Genomic DNA, 21,238 nt, shown 5'->3' on the forward strand with positions numbered 1-21,238 from the left:
AAAATGATATTTTTTTGTTACTTCAAAGTAATATTTTTTTTAAAAAAAATCAGAACCTAAGTTTTAAAAAGTATGTTTTGACTTATACATGAAATTTGAACGAACCTGTAATCTTTTCCATTGCAAAAGTCCCATGCAGATGCATGGCAAATAATTTCTCTGTTTTTTGGTTTTTCAATAAGAGAGTGTTTCCAAAACTCGGCTGGCATGGGTTTTAAACCCAGTGATGTAAAAAACTCTTCGGATATTTGAAACATCTCCAAAGCACTTAGATTCTGAAAATAAATATTTAAATTAATTAAATTGTCAAGGTTTTTGGGATATAGCGAAGAGAATTATTTTCGTTAGGGAGATTTAATTGAATTAGACAGATATATGATTGGAAATTGAATATATTTTTAACATTTCATTTAAAAATTACCTGTATTAAAATTTGTACAAATACCAACATCGAAATTTGCAGATACTCATAAAATAAAGTACAGTGATAAAGTCCAAGTTCGGATAATTGAGTTAGATTGCTAAAAAAATAAAATTTTCATTGGATTATTTAAATTTTCATTAATTTTAGGGATTTCTATTACTTGAACAATATAGAATACTCGTACAATAAATATTCACTGCGTATATTAATAAATTAGGCTTTTATAAAGTCATTGTCTTCAGCCATTATATATTCATTAAGCATTGATAATTGTAAGTATTATTTTAATATTTTTAAAAAATGAAAGCGTAATTTTTAAAAGTCTAAGGTAATTTTATAGGACATTTTATAAATTAATAAGTGTTTTGGTTATGCGATTTATTATACTTATCAAAGAAGTTAGTTTTCAGAGGTTTCAAGGACCGACAATGAATTACAAACGGAAAATAGTGTTTTTGAATAACCTATACCAAAAAATGTAGCAATAAATTTGTAACTTATAACAATTGTTTTGGCTATCAAGTGTAATAATTTTAAAAAATTTCGTAAGCCTATCTTAAATATTTATAATGATATGGACATTTTTGTAAAGAAATTTTTTTTCCTTACTTTTTTTCAATAACTTTAAAAATATTAAATAAAATTAAACAACATTTTTGGACCATTGTAAAATTAATTACAAAATTATTACTTTAAAATTTGAGAAAAATTTGTTCAAAACTGCGCAAGATATGAGTAATTAAAGAAGGTTCTCTTATACTGCGCAAACGAGGGAAAAATTTAAATTTGTTTTTTCTTAATTTTGCTGTGAATCGTGTGATTGCAGTGAAAAAAGTTTCAAGCAATTTTCTAAGTAGTTTTTGCACTTTTTTTTAAAAAAAAAAGCTAGAAAAAATAAGTGGTTTTCTACAAATTTTATTTTCTACTATTAAACACGATTTTTTAAAAATGACACATACATTGTTGGGGATCATCCCCATAAAAATATCTTTTCCTTCGCATGTTCTCTTTCCTTATACAATCATATATCGGTGTATGAGCGTTCATTGTAAGGTGTTATCATTCATTACTTAATTTTGTCTTGTGATGCAAAATAATATTTGTAGAAAACCCCTTTCAACCCCATCATTTTGAGTTTTTTTTTAAAAATTACAAAGACTAAATACAAAATTGCTAGAAACAAATTAAATTTTTAAGATACCCAGATCAGATTTTTTTCATTAGTTGCCAAATATGATTCACCACAAAATTAATTAAAAAAAATTGTTAAATGTCTTTTCGATCATGCACAGCATAAAAAAACTACTTTAATTTTTTATATATTGCACAGTTTAACCAATTTTTTTTCGTAATTTTAAAGCAAAAATTTTGTAATTAATTTCAAATTACTCTAAAAATTTCGTTGAATTTTGCTGAATATTTTTAAAGTTATAGCAGAAAAAAAAGCAAGACAAATTTTTATTTTATTTTATAACAATGCCAGTATCTCCAGAAATATTTAAGCTAGACTAACGAAGTTTTGGACATTTATTGCATATAACCGAAACAATTTTTACAAGTTACAAACTTATTGCTACTTTTTTTGGCTTAGGGTGTTTAAAAACACTATTTCCCGTTTGAATTTTACTGTCGGTCCCTCAAATTTATTTAAACTTCTTTGATAAGTATGAGAAATTGCGTGATGCAAATACTTCTTAAGTAAGAAAATGGTTCTTTTAGTATTTATTGAGAAATATGAACAAAAAAGTACAATAGTGTTTCCATCATTTTGTCCAACCTCTGCATCTCAATGTTAGTATAAGAAACGTTAAAAGAAATAACATATTTTCTAAAGAATTTATTTTGTCAGTGACATTTAAAAAAAAATTAAATACAAGACATTTTGAAATAAATCAATTTCAGTGGGATTTTGTCCACCCAAATGACTATAAAAACCAGACAATTGTTTACCTTAGCTTCCATTATGGGTGTGACATCTACAGAGGGTTTTCCCAAGTAAGGTTGAGCGATGTCCAACAGTGACACCCACGATTGCGCCCACATATTTCCTAAGTAGGGAAAAATAAGAATATTTTAGTTAGGGGTGGACAGTAATAGTTTCAGATATCGAAAAAAATGAAATGTTTTGATGTCGAGACCTAAGATGACCTTTTGCTGCGCCTCTATTGCAAAAGATCAAAGCGTTATCAAAAGATGTAAAAGGGAACTAGGTTGAAAAGGCCATGATGCTCCTTATTAGAAAAGTTGTTTCTGTCGAGTTATTATCACATTTGAATTCAAATTCATATAATGAATGGAAATGTGTTTTTATTGCATAATTTAATAATGAATGGAAATGTGTTTTTCATTATATTAATGCAATTTTGAGAATTTAATGGATATTTCCAAGTGATGACTCGTTGTACGGATTTTACAATGTATTATAAAATTTTTCTCGAATGACTCAATACTGTATTTTACACAATTTTTTTTGGATAAAAAATCAAGCTTTTAGTTACGATGTTACGGATAAGGGAAAATATGTGTCACGTGACAAATTCTTTGACACTAATGATATTATAATTGGCAAGAGTATCTTAGAAAGTTGGGAGTCGAGAACATTGCGGTTTTTCGTAACATGCTTTCCTTCCTAAGTAGGTAAAATCTGAGATTAATGAAAAAGTTTGTTAAGTTTGTGTTTTTAAAAGTTTTTTTTGTGTTCTTAAAAGTTTGTGTTTTTAAAATAATTAAAATACTCCTTAGAAAGTGTTAGTCCACTCTTTTAAATGAAATACATTTAATCATTTAATCAAATGTACATTTAATTAGTGATTTATTGACTATTGGTACAACAGAATTGATTATGTGACACTGTTTTCTAAGAAAAAGAAAATCACCAATGTACTTAAAACTACTTGTTTTAAAACTTTTATGCCCAAGAGTGTATAAGAAAAAAAAGAATACTTCGAAACAGTTTAATTTTTTAAATACGTAAGTTAAAAGGAATAATTGTTACTTAAAAATTTTATTTGAAAATGGTGATTGATGATTAAATTTTTCGGTTGGAATATTCTTATTTATAAACATTTTGATTTTTATAAATGAAAAATTCTTAATTTTAGAAATTATTGTTTGCATACAACTTGTTATTCGAAATAAATGTATCGAGTTTTTCATTTATGCTGTACACATTTTTATTGTGAGTAAAATAAACAAAGAAAATAATTCTTTTTTCTTAAGAAAGGATTTTTTTTAATATTTTTTTTAAAAAAACTAATGATGTTTTTACTTAATGGTATTTATATGATTAGCAAATTAATCTATCAGAAAACTGTAAATTACATAATATATAAATAAAATATCTTGTACATGTTTATTTATGTTTATTTTTGAGTTTTGTTTTGTGTTTTTCTATGTTCCAGTATTTTCAAATATATTGCTTTTCTGAATTTTTTTTTATCTCAAATAAAACGTACTTTAGCTGAAAACAATATACTGAAAACTTTTTTTTACCAGCAAAACTTACCTACTGATACATTTATTTCTAACAAGGATTGATGATGGTTTAACAATATGAATCAGTGATGCGATTTTCCGTTTCCTTTTAAGAAAGGAAACTCTCGTATTATGATTTAATGAACGGACAATCAATTATTTTGTAATTAAGATAGGATATAAACATTGATAAAAACAAATACAATAATGAGGTTTTGATGTATTGATTTCCAACGTTGTAAACCAAAGAATTTGGTGTCAGCTAATGTTTGTGATTATTCAAAATAATACGAAATATTCATCTGAAACCGGTGAAAAATAAATGTGTATACACAGTGAATAGAAAAAAGTACATATATAGAGGAAAGCTACACTGTTAGAAATGTTTCGGAAAAAACGGTTAAATAACAATTTATTGAATGGTTATTTTACTATATTTAATCAGAACAGTCAAATAACCATAAATAAAATGGTAATCAAACTGTTAAGTTTGAGAAAAACTGCTTATTAGCTGCTTTCACATAATGCGGTTAAACAACCAGAATCTTATCTCACCAACTAGAACCACCTTATGAAACTACTTAGTTCTTTGCAACTGAGTACATATCATAGCCGAGTGGGCTTATCTGTCAATCTCATGACCGGCAGAACTGGAGTTCGAGTCCTAGTGTTGACACCACAATATTCCCTTCAACACATGAAGAATTTCCAGTGTCCGGCAACCTCCAATGCCCATTACCTTACGGAATGCAGAGCTCCTATGTCTAGTTAAATAATTAATTATTTTTTACTTTTATGAAAAATGCTGGTTGTAAATGGTTGCAAAATTGTATTGTTTTGTATTTATGGTTTTATAACAATACTTTTTGTAAATGTTTTCAAAACCATAAAGGAAAAAAATGGTCTTTACCGTAATTTTTACGGTTAATCGGATGGACAGACAGCTGCCAGTTATTGTACCATAATTTTGAAAGGAAAATTTTAATAGTGTAGTGTATGTTGGACACTTGCGAAGCATAGCTTTCTTGGTCAGTAACGGTCAACTTATAGAGGGGACGGATATTTTTTTTTTAATAATTTCTGATATCATGTTATTCTTAAGTATACCATGCTAATTATTTTCATGTTATTTATATATTTTTATAAGTTACTAAATAAATTCTAAAATAAAATATTTTTTCAACAATTTTCCCAATCCAGGAGACAAGGGAACTCTTGGATCAGGTACTGGGAAAAATTTGCCTTCGTGGAGGACTTTTTGATGGAACTAACCCGCATTTGCATTACATGAAGAGGAAGATAACGAGAACCTCGCATGGTTAGCCGGAAAGCAAGGGGACTCTAACTCATGATCTGCCTACTACTAAGGATATTTTAAGTCAGCAGAGTGATTGGTGCAAGCCAGATGCAGAGTTCATATCGAGCAGCCATCACTGGGATTCAAATCCGGTTCACCTCATTGGAAAGCGAGCACTTTATTTCCTGAGCCATTACGGCTCGATTGAGGTTTGACGACCACTCTAAAATGCTCAACTATTTCAGTCTTTAAATTTTATTGAACCTCACACTATAAGCAAAGTTACAAAATGCTTTAAGCATAATAAATCTTTCGGGATTTTTTTAAGTCATATCAGTAATAACTATTGCTGTTGGGATGATCTAAATTTAACTTTTTTTGAACATGAAAGAGACATGAAAATTAAGCCAGCATGCGTCTGATATATTTGTGAAATGATATATCTTAAACCAATATTACCCATTTTATTTCCAGTGTTATTTGTTGGACAATTTTAGAGAGGAGCTGATTTTTGATTTTTTCTATCTTCTAAGTTGTCTCTCTATGTTTTTTTTTGTTGATGATAATTGATGTTTGTAATTCTCAAGACGATCTAAGACTCTACACATACCTAACTTTGAGTGATTTATTAAAACTCAGATTACTAAAATAGACTTTTTTTCAAATTTTAACTTTCAAATTCGTAAAATTTAACTATGCCTGAATTGCTTCTGGTGCACTGAATGAAATGTAAAAGTTTTCCGAATGGTTCATAAATTGGCGCAAAATAATTGGTATCTTCTAAATAGGCTTAATTTGTAAAAGATCTGTCTAAATTTTTGTCTAATTTAAATAATAAAATAAAAATTGCGTCTAAATTTTTGTGTCAAGTAAAATACGAATTTTATTTTTCAAACTCAAATTTTGTTTCAGGTGATCAAATTTACAGACATAATATGTGAAAATACTCTATAAAATTTCCATGCTTTATTTCCAGAAACATTTCATTTTCTCCTGAATTTCTATCGGATTCCTGTGAAAAAAATTTTTTTTCTTCAAAAGTTAACTGAATTCAACAATCGATTTTTTTTAGTGTGAGTGATAACGCCTTTGTATATGACTTAATGCAATGTCAGCGTAGTTGAGCGGTCCAGACAAATTGGAATTATCAGGTTTTTGTCCTTCTGAAAGGTGAATAACTGTAAAAATGTGCATTGTAATTTAAGGTTTTAATTCTCATTCAAATGCTTTCTAAATGTCTCAAGACCATTCTAATATGTTACTTCCTTTTCCGTATTTAATTATATAAATTGCATAAAAGTTCATGTTTACAAGTGGAAATATTAGTTGCTTTGTATACTAGAAATGCTTCAGTAAATCTGTTCTAATCACTGGAATAATCTTCATTCTTACTACACAAGAATATTTATAATATTCTAATTACTTGAACTTTAAATAACATTTTCAACAACATTTAGTAGTTACACTTTTTAGCAGTCACGTTTCAAATTTGCTGATTTGTTACAGAAACTTTTTGTATTTTTAATAGAAAGATTTATGAATTCTTCAGAAATGTTAGATGGTGATTCCAGGAAAATTATTGACTTTTAGTACGATAGTTCTAAATTTTTGCAAAAATTTTCATTCTATTTATTTATTTGTTAACTGCCCATCATTTTTCAAGAATATTCTTGAATTTTTTGGGTGGCATTCAGTTTGTTATTTTGTTTTAATGCCAAGTATATGTTAATTTCAAATTAGTCGTATATCAGCTCCGTTTTCAAAACTTATTTTTTATTATTTATTACTTTCAATTAAGTATAAATTTTTATTGAAAACTTGAAAGTTAAAAACTTTTATTTTTACTGATAACTTTTATTGATAACTTTAACATTAAGGAATAAAATGAATCTCTAGCAGTTTTAACTTATTTAAAACAGTATTAATGTGTGATCTTTTAGGAAAAAAAAATAGAAAGTGTATCAAAACTTAATTGCAACCATACGATTTATATTTTACCCAAAAATAAATAAATGAAATTATTTCAATTTCCATCCACGCATTATTGATTCGCTAATTGGTAAACGTTTTAGATTTCTTATGGGTGACTATTGCAGTTCAAAATTAATGATATAGAAAATTATATACCAATTGCTGTTGCCAATAAGTAGCTTCTTAATATATCTATAATTATTTTACTAGGCTGTAAGGACACGGAAGAATTAACTTGAGACTTTAGACGATTATAATTAAGAATATATTTTAAAAACAAAATTTATTTCCCACAGACTATTATTCGAACTATTGACTAATGTATATAATTATAAAGATTATGACTGCAAAGACTTAAGTTTTGATTTGAATGGTAAATAATAATAAACGAAATTATTGCTCATAGTTCCATCGCTCTAAATATTATCATGTGCCAGTGTTTATATTAAATTATTTTAAAGAAAAATGCATCCTAGAACTTGCAGGTAACAATCATTGATTATTTTTAAAGAAACTGGTTGAATTCATTTTTATGAAATTGATTCATTGGTTTTTTTTTTCTGTGAACAAATGATAAAAAAGTCTAAAATGAAAATAATTCAGTTTCTAGTATTAATTTTACTTATATCCAGTGTTGAATAGCCGACTCAATTCTGAGTTAATGACTATCAATTTTCAACTCCGAAGCCTTGTAATTTTGAACCCAACCTCTAAGACAAGGGAACTCCTGGATCAAACAATGGGACAAACCCTCACTTACGCAACATAGAGAGGAAAAATACGAAAACCTGACACCGTTAGCCGGACGGCAACAGGCCGGGAGCAGAATTCGTGTCAAGGATCCACCTCTGGTATTCGAACCCGGGTCACTTCTTTGAGCAGAGAACTCCCTGTCCACTGAGCCACAGCCGCTTTTAATATTGATATTGCAAATAAATAAAATATTATGATTATTTTTTATTTAAAAAAAACAACTACTTGTAGACCATTACATACGAGGCTCATTGGAGTAAGTATGAAAATAAAACAAAAACGATTCTTAATAAAAGAATAAAAAAGGTATATGACTTGTGGTTTTTCAGCAAAGGTATATTCATAAACATGGAGAAGAATTTTTGGGGAAAATTAGCAACTGAATGATAATGACATTTCTGATCAAAAGAACAACAACATAATTTTGGTAAATAAAACCAATATATACGGTATTTAAACCATTTATTTTGCTACTATTTCGTTCCATATGGTAACGTTTTAACAGAAATTTTGATTTTCAAAATTATAATTCTCATTACCACACATTTAGTAAAAAATATAAAACTGAGAGTAAATTTAACTGAATAAATGATTTTTATGTCGCGCTTTTAGACATCATAATTTTTCCATATTTACCAAATTTAATGACATATTATAAAACCATTTTTTATTGTTAATTTTACTGATTACCAAAGAACTTCCATAAAAAAATCGAGCTCATTGGTATTTCCGTAGAGCCAGAAGCACGGAAAATTTTACCGTATTCCGGAAGTTTTGACCATACTTTTTTCTCAGTGTAGCATGTAAATATTTAACTTGAATGTTTCAGTTTTTAGCTCCAAAAAATAACTAAGTCCGCCAGTTCATTACCGAAGCAGTGTACGATAATTACTGGGGTTAAATCACTTGCTTTTCGAGCAGTTGTCAAGGGTTAGACTACAATCGATGACTGAAATTTCATTTACTCATATTCTTTTGATCATTTGTGCTTCCTAATCAAGTAAGTTAATCTTCATGCAGAATTAAGCCTATTGTTAGTTGGTATCTCTAAAAAAGAAGATAGTGAGTTTCTTAATTTGAGGAAATGATGCTTGGATAATCTTCAAAGCATGTCTTCGTAAAAACAAAAAAAATTCGTGAATTTTCAGCACATAATTTTTTACTTACAGCTTTAAGGTTTTTAACATTTTTGATATGTAAAAATTTTTTGTATTTTAACCCACTTACCGAACAAATGTGCTGGAATTGGTCCGTTTTCTTTAATTTAATTACATCCGTATTGCCAAATGAGTCTCCTCTTAATGTGGGCATGCAAGCGCCAGAGCACATAATTTTTTTTCTTACGGTTTAAAATTTACAGTAATTAGTTACAAATTAGTTTAAAAATTACTACAGGTTTTTAACATTCTTAACATGTAAGTATTTTTCGTATTTTAACCCACTTACCGAATAAATGTGCTGGAATTGGTCCGTTTTCTTTAATTTTATCAGCTCCGTATTGTCGAATGAGTCTCCTCCTAACGTAGGCATGCAAGTGCTGATATAATGGTTTCAGCTGATCCCAAAGAGCTTCCAAATCATCATTAAATGTGTCACTTTCGTATGCCTCTCTCCACATGTCTCCCGTGTCAGAAAATCCTGGATTATAATATTATAAAAGGTATGAAGAAAATCACAAGAAATAATTCTCAACTCTGAACTCACACTCTAAAGTAATTTCCCCTCGAGGACACTTTATTAGGCATTTTTTCCCTATTTTTTAATTTCTATATCGTATTTGTTCATTATGTTAATTTGAATTTTAAATTTTTTTTTATTAAAAAATTTACTACTTAAACATTTACTAATTAAACTTAAATATTTCGTAAATATTTACAGTTTAAAAATTACAGTGTATAAAATAAAAATAATCTACTAGGATTTTACAGAAAATTTATAAGTTTTATATGTTTTTATCATCACCGAAAAAAAATTTAGAACTTTAAAATCTAAAAAAAGGGGAATTCTGTTTTTTTTAAAAAAAACTAAATTGGACAAATCAAGTCCTGTTTTGGACGAACTCAAGTTGAAAACTCTTTTTAAAGTATAAAATAGAGGTATTAAGTATTATTGATATACATTAGGTATTATTAAACAATACTCGAGTAAGTGCAGGGCATTATTATTAACAAAAAAGTATATTTTGAAAAAAATTCTTTAAGACCATATTAGAAACCTTCGTATTAATTATTTTGCGACAGCAACTGGAGAAATTTTTTTATTTTTTAGTTCCCTATTTTTGCTCAATCCGATACTTTGGTTACTTTGTCAAACTTTGAGGGGTACTTAGTTTGTGTTACATTGTATTTTTGATTGCATATTTATGCATCCAGCTAGGCTTGTAAGGGTAAAAAATGCATTCTCGATGAAAAAAACATTACGAAAAATCAAAATATTATAAAACATTAAATGCAACCATCTAGTTTTATTACGAAATACCAACTTGATATGTTCAAATGAAATGGAATGATGCTTTTGTTTTACTAATAAAATTTGGTTAAAAATCTAAACAATGATTTCTTAAGTTATATTTTACCGTAGTGTTTTTTCTTCCCAATTCCATGGGAATATTAAATATTTTATTTACATCAAGAAATTACCTAACTGTGTTTTAGAGATTCTACACTGTAAAATATTTAGAAAAGTGCGTCAAAATAGTTTCGAAACAAGTAATAGTAGAATTTGAAAATCTCTTGTATTCAAAATTGAAACAGCATATACTCATATTCGAGAAAATGCGTACGGAAAGAGAAATATGTTTGTTTGCTGCCGGCAGGATTCAAACTAAAGACCACTGGATCCTTAGTTGGTTGCTCTAACCGCCATAGTTGCGCTATTATTTATTTTGGAGCTATTTTGAAAATGTTTACTCAATTTTCCGAATTTCTTTTTTACAGTGTAATATTACCTCTTAAAAAATGAATAATTTAAAAGCCTGTTCTTAAATATTTTTTTAAAGAAATATTTCAAAGAGAGTCTTTTTAAAATGGTTTTTTAGAGATCCAAAATTCTCTAAGAGATTAATGAAAATCGGTCTTACTTTGAAACTCTAAAATAAGCATTCCTACCATTACTCTTACCATTTTTTCAAAGATTCTTTTTTAAGAAATATTTCAAAGAGAGTCTTTCTAAAATGGTTTCTTTTAAAGAGATTCAGAATCCTCTAAGAGATTAATGAAATCTGGTCCCACTTTGAAACTCTAAAATACCATTCTTACCATTGAGTAAAGCTGCTTCATTGCTAAGATTTACGAATCTTAAATATTTTTCACGAATAGGTTTTCCAGCTGCATCCCGCCAAGCTTTCCATACGTGAGTCAACTCATCATAGTCTCTAGATTTAGTCAATATTCTTTGTAAATCTGAAAAGCAAACAAAAACGTCTAAATCTAATTTAAACTATTATATTTTTGATTAAAAAGAAATGAATAAATCAGAAAAAAGAATGTCAATAACTTTTAACATTTGAAGTTGGGCGAAAGCAGAATAACATTCAATCATAGTGTTCCTAAGTGGTCCTAAGAGTATCGTTTAATATATTAGTGAATATTGTCAAAATTAATTTCACAAACTTTAATTTTTAAATAAAGCATTGTTCATTAAAATCTTATTTAAAAAAAGTTTTACATTAGAAATTTATAAGTTGTAAAGAAATTGAAACGTATCAGATTTATTTAAAAAAAACACGAATGTTAGAAGTCAGTCCCAGCATAGCAATTACGTGACCTTAATAAAAGAAATTGAGCCAATCATAAACCCTGTAAGAACTATGGTTTAAAATATATCAGAATATGATGTGAAACAACTAAAACAATTTTGTTAACACTTTATTGTGAGTTAATCAAGCGTTTACGTACTATTTAAAAGGTCAAATTTAAATATAGATGTACTTATAATTGAATAATCATACACCAAAATCTCACACTTTCACACTGTGTGAGAATTATTATGACTTCCTAAAACCAGTGTTGCTAAAACACCAATGTTTGAGCACTTTGAATATCCAATATTCAAGAAAAACCCTATAAAATATCGCCAGTTGTTGGTTTAAGACCTGGAATGAATTGGCGTGAGTTTGTTTTGGCGTGAGTTTGGAATAAGTTTGCTTTTATTCTTGACACTGATATTCATTAACAGAAACAAAAATTCGCCGTTAAATATATATGTGTATATTTTTAGCTGTACAATAATGATAATATCATTTTAACTAGGAGCCTTCACCCCCTACTCTCTAACACTCGCCAACCAAATTCTAAAAAGTAAATTACAGTAACTTGAATATAATAGTATTTGTATATTGCTGTCAAAATTGCTTTTGTATGTATTCAGGTAATGTCAATAGCATTCGTGTAAAGTTGTTTGAAGTCTGCTAAGTATTGTTTTGTGACCACAAATACATAATCATTCGTAATTTAGGAATTGCCTGTCTTTCTAGGAAAAGTGCCGTCTGATCCGATAGTGTCAGAAGTTTCGACGTTACAGTCAGAATAGCTGTCAGATAGGGTGGTCAAATTGCTATTCCCCATTCTTTTAGAAGTCACGCAATAAGGTATTCTCACGAAAATCTTTCGCATACGGTTGAAAATCATATTATTATGATGTTTAAGAAAATAATAGTTAATGGTGCAGCAAAACGAGATAATATGTAAGATAATGACACACACATTTAATACTGAAGATTATTTAAGGAAAAATGATTCTTGTAAGTTTTTACCACGTTTATATTAACTTGCCTTCGTGTATGTCTGTTCGGGTGGAATTTTGTAATCGATTTTAAACTAACTTCCCGACTACTGCAGACTTCAAATTTGGTACATAGTTCAGAATTGGGTGACAATGCATGAAAATGAAGAGAAAGAAGACATACAAAGTAAAATAAAATCAAAATTCAAGTAAAAATTAATATTTTCGCGATTGTCTTTTGTTGTCGATTCGATTATTTCAAATTAGTGTTACATGTCAGTTGATAAGTTTTGTGTACAGTGAGTGAAAAAATTGAGATTTTGGAAGTGAGTACAAAGAACAAAAAATTTTTTTTTAAAAAAAAACCTCGTTTTTGTAGTGGAGAATAATAATTAAAAAATAAAAATTTGAAAGACGAAAAACGTGGGGCGCATGAAATACATAACAGTACATATACACATACATATACGTATTTTCTTACTTATACACATGCACAGTCACACATGCACAAACATATTCCACATTGAGATACAATTACAATTACAGATATACATACACATATTCTCATGAGCACATATACACACACTAATATAACATTACTGTTATGAATTTCATGAATCCCACGTTTTTCGTTTTTCAAATTTTATTTTTTAGTTATTATTATCTCCACTGCAAAAACGTGGTTTTCAAAAATATTATTTTTTATTTTGATTTTTTATTTATTATAACTAAGTGCTGTTAATTTTCGGTAACTCGAAACTGTTAAGCCCCGTGAAAAACTCCTGGAAGTTGGACTTCACTGTTAAATTATGAAACAGTCTTCCGAAGCTTAGTTAACAGTTTTATATCTTTAAAGTATATTTTCACTTTTATTCTTAACATCTCCGATGCAATATATTTCTTTATTTTGGTTTGATTTCTACTCACGGGTTATTATAATAAAAGTTTTAATTTTATATTCTGGGTGAAAGTTTTTTAACTTTTACTAAACATTTTAAGAGATAACTAAGTGATAACTTCCTCTGTAATGACTAACACCTAAAAGAAATTATCGTTCATAGTCAGAAATTATTAAATTTAAAAATTAACAATAAATACTGTAGTTGTGAAAAAATTCTGTTGTTAAAAATTTCTATTGAAAATTTAAAAAAATTCTATTGTAGAAAATTTTCATTGTAAAAAAATTCTATTGTAAAGAGTTTCTATTGCAATAATTTCCTCTATTCTCTTTCTATAAATTACTTTAATAATTGCATTACTTAGTGATATTTTAAAAGCAAGTATAATGCACAATCGAAAGAATAAGTTCTTCAAAGTTTCCTTTCTAAAAATTTTTACTCAGTACAAGTACGTACAGTAATTATTATAAAGTTATGTACTATTAATAATTTAAAAATAAAAAAGATAGTTGACTGTTTCTAGCATGGCAGAGCCTTATATTATTAGGTATACTTATGTCATTAACTTGATAACTATTTCCAAAGTATTCTCAGAAAGTTTTGGGTTTTTTCCTTCCTTTTTAAGTTATTCATTGCTAGCTGGGCATCTGTGGAATTTTGCTTCTGGCTCTTTTATGGTGAAAGTTAATTTCTTTCTAGAAGTTCTATATACCAAGAAAGAGAGAAAAAAAAAAGATCCTTTAACTCTCGATTACTATGCTGTGCGGCCTCGAACTTCTTGAAGGTCGGTCATTTGGGTTGATATTGCTCTTCTAACTCTCTTTTTTTTTTCTTTGTGAAACTTAGGTGAAAGTTTTCAAACCGTCTACGGGATTTTTTTTCTATTTCGGTTCGGAAAGACATTTCTTAAATGGGGAATTAATAATTTTCTTTTCCATGAATATTGCTCTGAAAACTGTACTTAAATTGCTTGGTTGACTGAAAAAATAATAGTACTGTGCGCAAATAAATTGGACTAACCTGAATAGCTTTTGATTTAATAATCGGATCGGCACTTTGAACACCAACTATTTTATATTTTATTTTAGCTCCACCGTTGAACAGCCGACCCAATTTTCGGTTCATGGCTACTGATGAACTCCGTAGCCTTGTAATTTTGAACCCAAACCAGAAGACAAGGAAACTTCTGGATCAGTACTCCAAGAGGTGTGATTTGTTGTGGGAACATGGTGGACTTTGTAACTCGACAGATTTAACATGCATCAATCACAATTTACTACACGGGGAGTCTTCGACCGGTGGGGATTGAACCCACGACCTCTTGGACACGAGCCCAGGCTTTAACAACCAGGCAATCCCCGCCCAACACCAACTATTACCATTCAAACTTATTAAGACCGGTTGTTTTGTCCTAAAATTGGAGACATTTTTCAAGCTATTTTTTTAACAGGGCAATGCCCAATCTCATGTTTCCTGTACTGTCCAGATTTTCCTTTATATAGAACTTGTTCGACTATAGCCCTTGGGTACTGATTTCTCGGAATCTACATGCTCTAACTCCTATAGATTTAATTACGTGCCATTAAAACTGCAATGCATGCGTCCAGTAGGTATCATTCTATTAATCATATTCCTTTCGTGTGTTGCTATTTAAATGTCCAACAGTATAAGAGTATTTACTATAGAGATTGATAATTTTTTGTAAAATTTGGGTCTACAGTTATGTTCCATGTTTAGGCGTATGAAAGTTTTGTGTATTGTGGCTAAAATTAACTTCGCAATATTAGGTTAAATGTTGGAATTTGACAATTGGCATATGCTAGTTGATGGTGAGGTAAGAAAAGGCTAAAATATGCATACTGCTGCTAGTAGTATTATAAAAGTGCAAACACCTTTCTTCCTTTTTAAGAAGATATTTATAGTAATAACCAAAAATCAAACACGCACTTATATATTTTTTGTGTGTGATTACAATATTTTAAGCTAGTATTGCAGCTATATTAAGAGTACTGCGTGCTTTAAATCCAATTATATTTGAAAGTCATTCCAAGCCTTTGTCACGCAGAACACCTCTAACCACTCGGTCTCTTCGAGTTCAGAAATGGTTTTCCCCCTGTTATTTCGTCTGTAATGGCATAGGACGAAAACAATTTACGACAGTCACTACTGGCTTTTCAAACCGTTCTAAATTAACATTAATACCCAATTCTAAATTCTATTTCTTGCTGATGAAAAGCGCAATCTATCAGTCAAAATGGGAAATATTTTTGTATTGCAGATTTTTCTTTTTTCCCATGGTCCATATAATCTATGTATATCAAGTTTCATCGACATCCACTCGCCATTGAGGGTACTATGTTGATCTAAATAGGATAACTTTGATTATAGCTACCTTACAAATGAATTAAGGTAAAAGCTAAAAGAAACGTGACTATTTACATTGATAGAAGTTATCATTTATTTGACTGACTTTTTAAAAATTTGTTTAAACCATTTAGTTATTTTGCTTTTAAATCTAATAATTAAAAATATCTTAAAACATGAATAAGCTAGTCTTTTCAAGGAAACTTTGAAAGTTGAGGAAAAAATACAATATTCACACATTCGTAATAAATTGTTATGCCCAATAGTAAATAGGTTTATTAAATTTTTGTTCTTTAATTATTTTTTCTTCGTGAATTTCATAGCTTATTTAGTTTTTTTTTGTTTCATATTTTTAAATATTTTACTTAAGAAGTTCTAATTATAACAGAAATTATAGATTAAAGAAGGGATTTAACTAAGCAGTTGGCAACTTGAACTTTTGTTACAAAAAATTTCTAAATAAGACGCAATTTTTTAAATGATTGTCAGAAATATTTCTAATGTTATTTATTCCCCTATGTATAGATATAAAGAAATATTATAAGCTACCTGGCTCTAATGTTAGGTTGCAGCTTTTAGGATTTTCAATTTCTCCATTCTTTCTTGCATCTGGCGAAATGTATGGACATACTTTTGCAGTGCTGTATGTATTTTTCATTTCAGCTTTCAATCTATTGAACTGAAAGTATAAAATAAAATGCATGCTTTTTTACTATAGGAATTTTTTTTCATTATCAAGATCTACTTGTATAAATATATTATAAAAATAACATTTTATTTACTATACATATTTTATAAGATAAAGCTCAATAATATTTTCAGACATAACAGCTGCAAGTGTTTTGGTCTGAGAATAGCACATTTTATTTTCAGAATTGTATTGTTAAATTATGCACTATAGTTGTCGGACTATTATTTCTCAGAAAGGCTTCTATGGGGGTCAGGGAGCTGTCCTCATCTCAGAAAAGTCAAGGGTTTGATTCCTGTTACGGGTATGGAGGCCATTTCTTTCTCTATCTGTTCTATCTGTCTCTTTTATGTTTAAATGGTACCCACGAAAAGACATATACAATATTACCCGTTAAGCACCACGATGGCATATATTTGTCAAATGTGGTGTGCATTTGTTTTATCTGTCTTTTTCATGCTTAAATGGTACCCACGGAAAAGAAATATACAATACTACAAATTTTATTTTATTTTGTTTTATTTTATTTTATTTTATTTTTTTTATAGTATGGAGAAGAAATTCATAGTGTACTGTCATTGATCCTTTCATTTTAAATGTCCGCAATTATTTTGAAAAAAAAAGTGCTAATTCATTTCCCATGACAGGATTAAAAATATAATTATATTTTTTAACTTGTTTCTAATCATTAAAGCGTATCTTTAAGGACATATGAACATAATAAATATTTTTTCCTTAATTAATATTTTTAATAACATTTTTTTTTACAGTAAGCTAGTACCAGATGGCACTTAGTAGCGTACTAGAGTTTCATTAAGTTATTAGTGTTTGAAATTTTTTAAAACTTAAGTTTTTATTGAGAGTAAAACAGGTTTTTGAAAATGTTTACAATGGGTAAATTTTTTGTATTAAATACAATGAATTGATTATTGAAGAATGCATAAAAATAAATTTTATTTTGAAGCATTTATATATTTTTGTTTTGCTTATTATTTTTGTAATTATTTTTTTTTTTACAAATGGATAACTTTTTTATTTTCATAAAGTATTTATCAAAGCAATTTTGCAGATTAAAAAAGGCATTTTGGTTTGAAACTAAAATTTTTTAGTTTGCTTTATCATAAAAAAAACATAAAGCAATTAATTCCCAATATTATTATTTTTGGTGCTTATTCTTTGTTGTCAGAACCTTTAGTGCAAAGAAATTTAAAACATATTCTTTTATTATTAATATGTTAATTCTTAAAATGAATTTTGACGGTTGTTGTAAACATATAATAAGAAATTATAAATACCATTTAGTGTATAATAAATAAAAATTATATTTAATTCTTTACTTTATTCTTTTTCTGCTTGAGAAGCTTTTCATATCATAAGACAAAGAATTTGAGAGTGTACCGGATTGCGGGTATACCGTAGCAATAAAAATATGCCATTCAACATGAAGCATATTTGGAAACAAATTACGAAGCCCGAATTTGGATCTTTTAATTAAATTTTTAATTATGATTTTTTTCAGGTGTATTTCATTTAAAACCCAATTAATTAAACCCGATGTATTTCATTTAAAACCCGCTTTCATTTAAAACCCAAAGGAAGAAAACCAAATAATTAAACGATTCTTAATTATAGAAAAATTAAAATTTCTGATTCTGATGGCAATGTGGTCAGCACTGCGTACTGGCCGCCTTTACTTCCCAGACAAGCTGGCACCCATTGATCTAAAGCTGGGCGGTCTTCAACCTGCCACTGGGGATCGAACCTTAGTCCTTCACAATGACAGTTCAGCGCCTTAACCACTGAGCCATCACTTACATGCACTGAGTAATAAATCGAGTATAGCTTAGTATTTAGTATTTATATCAGTTGGAAAGACTTTCTATTGACATTTCAAATTACTTTATACCTCATTGAGTTTATCTTCTGGCAAAGCTGCGGTTCCTAATACGGAGAGGCTTTTGAACCATCTTCTTAGATGAGTATCGTTGAATGCTTTCCAGGCAAAAGAAGTGGCATTCTTCCAAGCTTCTTTATGGAATAAGGAATATTCTAATGTTTGCTCCAGCTGAAATAAAGCAAAGACAGTTGTCAATCTAATTTTGCAGTACATAAATTTAATGCAAGTTTTTTCAGAAAGTTTTGAATTTTAAAGACGTTTAAGTGTATTGCGGCATTAAAACTGCGTTATACTTTGTTTTCACGCAAATTATTCAATTTTAAAACTGATTATGCCATTCAAAGCGAACAGAAATACGATTAAACTTTAACATCCCATTAAAATTGCTGCAGATTTGCGTTGTGTTACAGTTAAATGTACTATTATAATTTAAATGATTTTTATCGTATCCTTATATATTATGTAACGTATATATTATGTACTTATATTTATTTACATTGAGCTTTTTTTATTTTTTATCAAAACGTGACATTAAAACTTTCGAAACTTTTGAATGTTGTACCAGAATAAAGAAGTAAAAAGTCTAAATAGACTTCAATTAATCCCGTGAAAATTATGGAAATCGCAATAAAAATGTAATTCAAAGTGCGTAAAAAATCAGGGACATTGTTTTTTATTTTTGTTATCGAATTTTAAAAAAAACTCTATAATTTAAAAAACTATATAGGTCTTTAATTTTTAAAATTTATCTCATAATGGTAAAGTGTAAGAAAACTTTGTAGTCAAACATTCGATTAAAAAGTTGTTCTACATTTGTGCAAAAAAAAAAAAAAAATCTCGTCATAAATAGAATATTTTCCTTAGAAAGAGAAATATATATATTTATATTTTTGGATTTTTGAAAAAAAATTTTTTTGGAAAAATAGAGGCATCAATATACTTTATGGAGAATTTTATTTTATTTTATTTTATAACCATCGTCGAACAGCCAATTTTAGGTTTACGATAACTAATGTTCAACTCCGTAGACTTGTAATTATGAACCCAATCCAGAAGACAAGGCAACTTCTGGATCAAGCATTGGGAGAAATTTACCTTCGTGGAGGACTTTTTGATTTAACTAACACGTAGTTGTGTTACTTGAAGAGGAAACCACAAAAACCTCCCACTTTTAGCCTGACAGTAAGTTAACTCTAACCTATGATCCGTCTACTACTTTTTAATAAGGCTTGCGGACATTGTAAAGTGGCAATGGAAACAACAACAACTTTGATATCTTATAAGTTGTACAAAAATCAGACGACAGTCATGGATGGATAAGTCGGTTCTACATTGAATCATAATGATAATAAATTGTTATGGTCACGTGTAAAGTATCCGAGAATTTAAAAATGCATATAATTAAACCACATTTCTTTCTTTGTTGTGTCATAATATCGGAGTCAATAAGTTGCCTCCCTATATCATGAGGAGCATTGAGGAGGTAACATTTTCACAGTAATATGGTTTAGCTTACCGTGCAAAGTACTGTAGAAAAATAAGCGATATTGCAACTCAATGTTAATGACTTTTATCGTTATGCCTTAATAAACATTGAGGTATCAGAATTTGAACGAAATATGGTTTAACTTGCAATGTGTAAAGTGTTATAGCAAACAATGAGCAGTTCATTGCAAATAATAATGAGTAGTATCATTATACCATAATAAATATTGAGGGGGCAGAATTTATGTGACAATATAGTTCAATTTGGTATCGTTTAATTGTTGCAGAAAATATGCACGGCATTGTGGTTCTACGAGATTCAATTTATAATCTTACATCTTTAGGATTTCTCAATAGACAAAGTAAATGCGAAAAATATCTGTATTAAATACTTCAAAATGGAAGTTTAATTTACCATATTTTTCATAGAAAATAGACAATCTAGTGTTTCCTTGTATTTTAACATTAAGAAATAAGTTTTCATTACTGTTTTCCCCACTTAATAAATGGTTTTATATGTTAAATTAAACGACATTTAAATACGAAATATATTTAAATTGTAGTTAATTTTCTCCTGTAAATTTCACAACACAACTTACCAAAGTTTAACTAATTTTCTTGGGATTAATATTTTGTTTCGGAAATGAATTTATCGAGAAATTACATTCATTAAGGTTATTGCTATTCTCTCTGCGAAGTGGACATCATAACAAAGGATTTTATTTCTTTGTGCACCAAATGTCCAATTTTCGGAGAGGTCTTTCTGCACAAAAGAAATAATTGCGCTGACCTTCGTAATTATTTCCGATTTGCTGTGCCAAACAAGAAAAGGTAGTTACAATGTTTCTGTATTATCTTCTTCATATCAATTCACTGCCGGTTCTGTTAGAGGTCAAGCTTTGGGTTGTGGTCATAAAATTTATGAGTTCTCATTATGTTGTAGGAGAAGAACCTTGGGCGATCACATCGGTCGTTATTCTCCTACTTTCCGATGCTTTGTTTGACTGAAGATCGATAATAGGAAAGATCGATTTGATAAATGATAGGAAAGTCTTCAATAAATTGAAATGGAGAAGAATGATTTAGTTTCACTCATATATTAATCAAGGATATAAAGTTAGATTTAAAAGATTTTCTGAGAGTTGAAATTAAATAAATATGGTTTTTTGCTATTTTATTATCCAATGAGAGTTTAATAAATTACTATTTAACGTAAATGCCGTTTTTTTTTTCATTAGAAAAATCATTTTAAATAATACGTAAT

General features: G+C 28.6%; 1 protein-coding gene across 1 annotated transcript in view; it reads right to left on the minus strand.

The window, feature by feature from the left end:
* The window catches only part of LOC107444143 (uncharacterized), a 56,137-nt gene that overhangs the window by 10,161 nt on the left and 24,738 nt on the right, over window positions 1-21,238 (minus strand). The window contains exons 2-7 of the mRNA XM_016058228.3: window positions 18,499-18,657; window positions 16,454-16,583; window positions 11,177-11,320; window positions 9,366-9,557; window positions 2,375-2,472; window positions 106-275 (exon numbers count right to left, since the gene is read on the minus strand). Of these exons, the coding sequence (XP_015913714.1) occupies window positions 106-275; window positions 2,375-2,472; window positions 9,366-9,557; window positions 11,177-11,320; window positions 16,454-16,583; window positions 18,499-18,657 (893 nt within the window). The remainder of the gene's footprint in view (window positions 1-105; window positions 276-2,374; window positions 2,473-9,365; window positions 9,558-11,176; window positions 11,321-16,453; window positions 16,584-18,498; window positions 18,658-21,238) is intronic.

Source organism: Parasteatoda tepidariorum, chromosome 7 (genome assembly GCF_982258835.1).
Source record: "Parasteatoda tepidariorum strain Cologne lab strain chromosome 7, Ptep-v5.0, whole genome shotgun sequence".
NCBI classification, from domain to species: domain Eukaryota; kingdom Metazoa; phylum Arthropoda; class Arachnida; order Araneae; family Theridiidae; genus Parasteatoda; species Parasteatoda tepidariorum.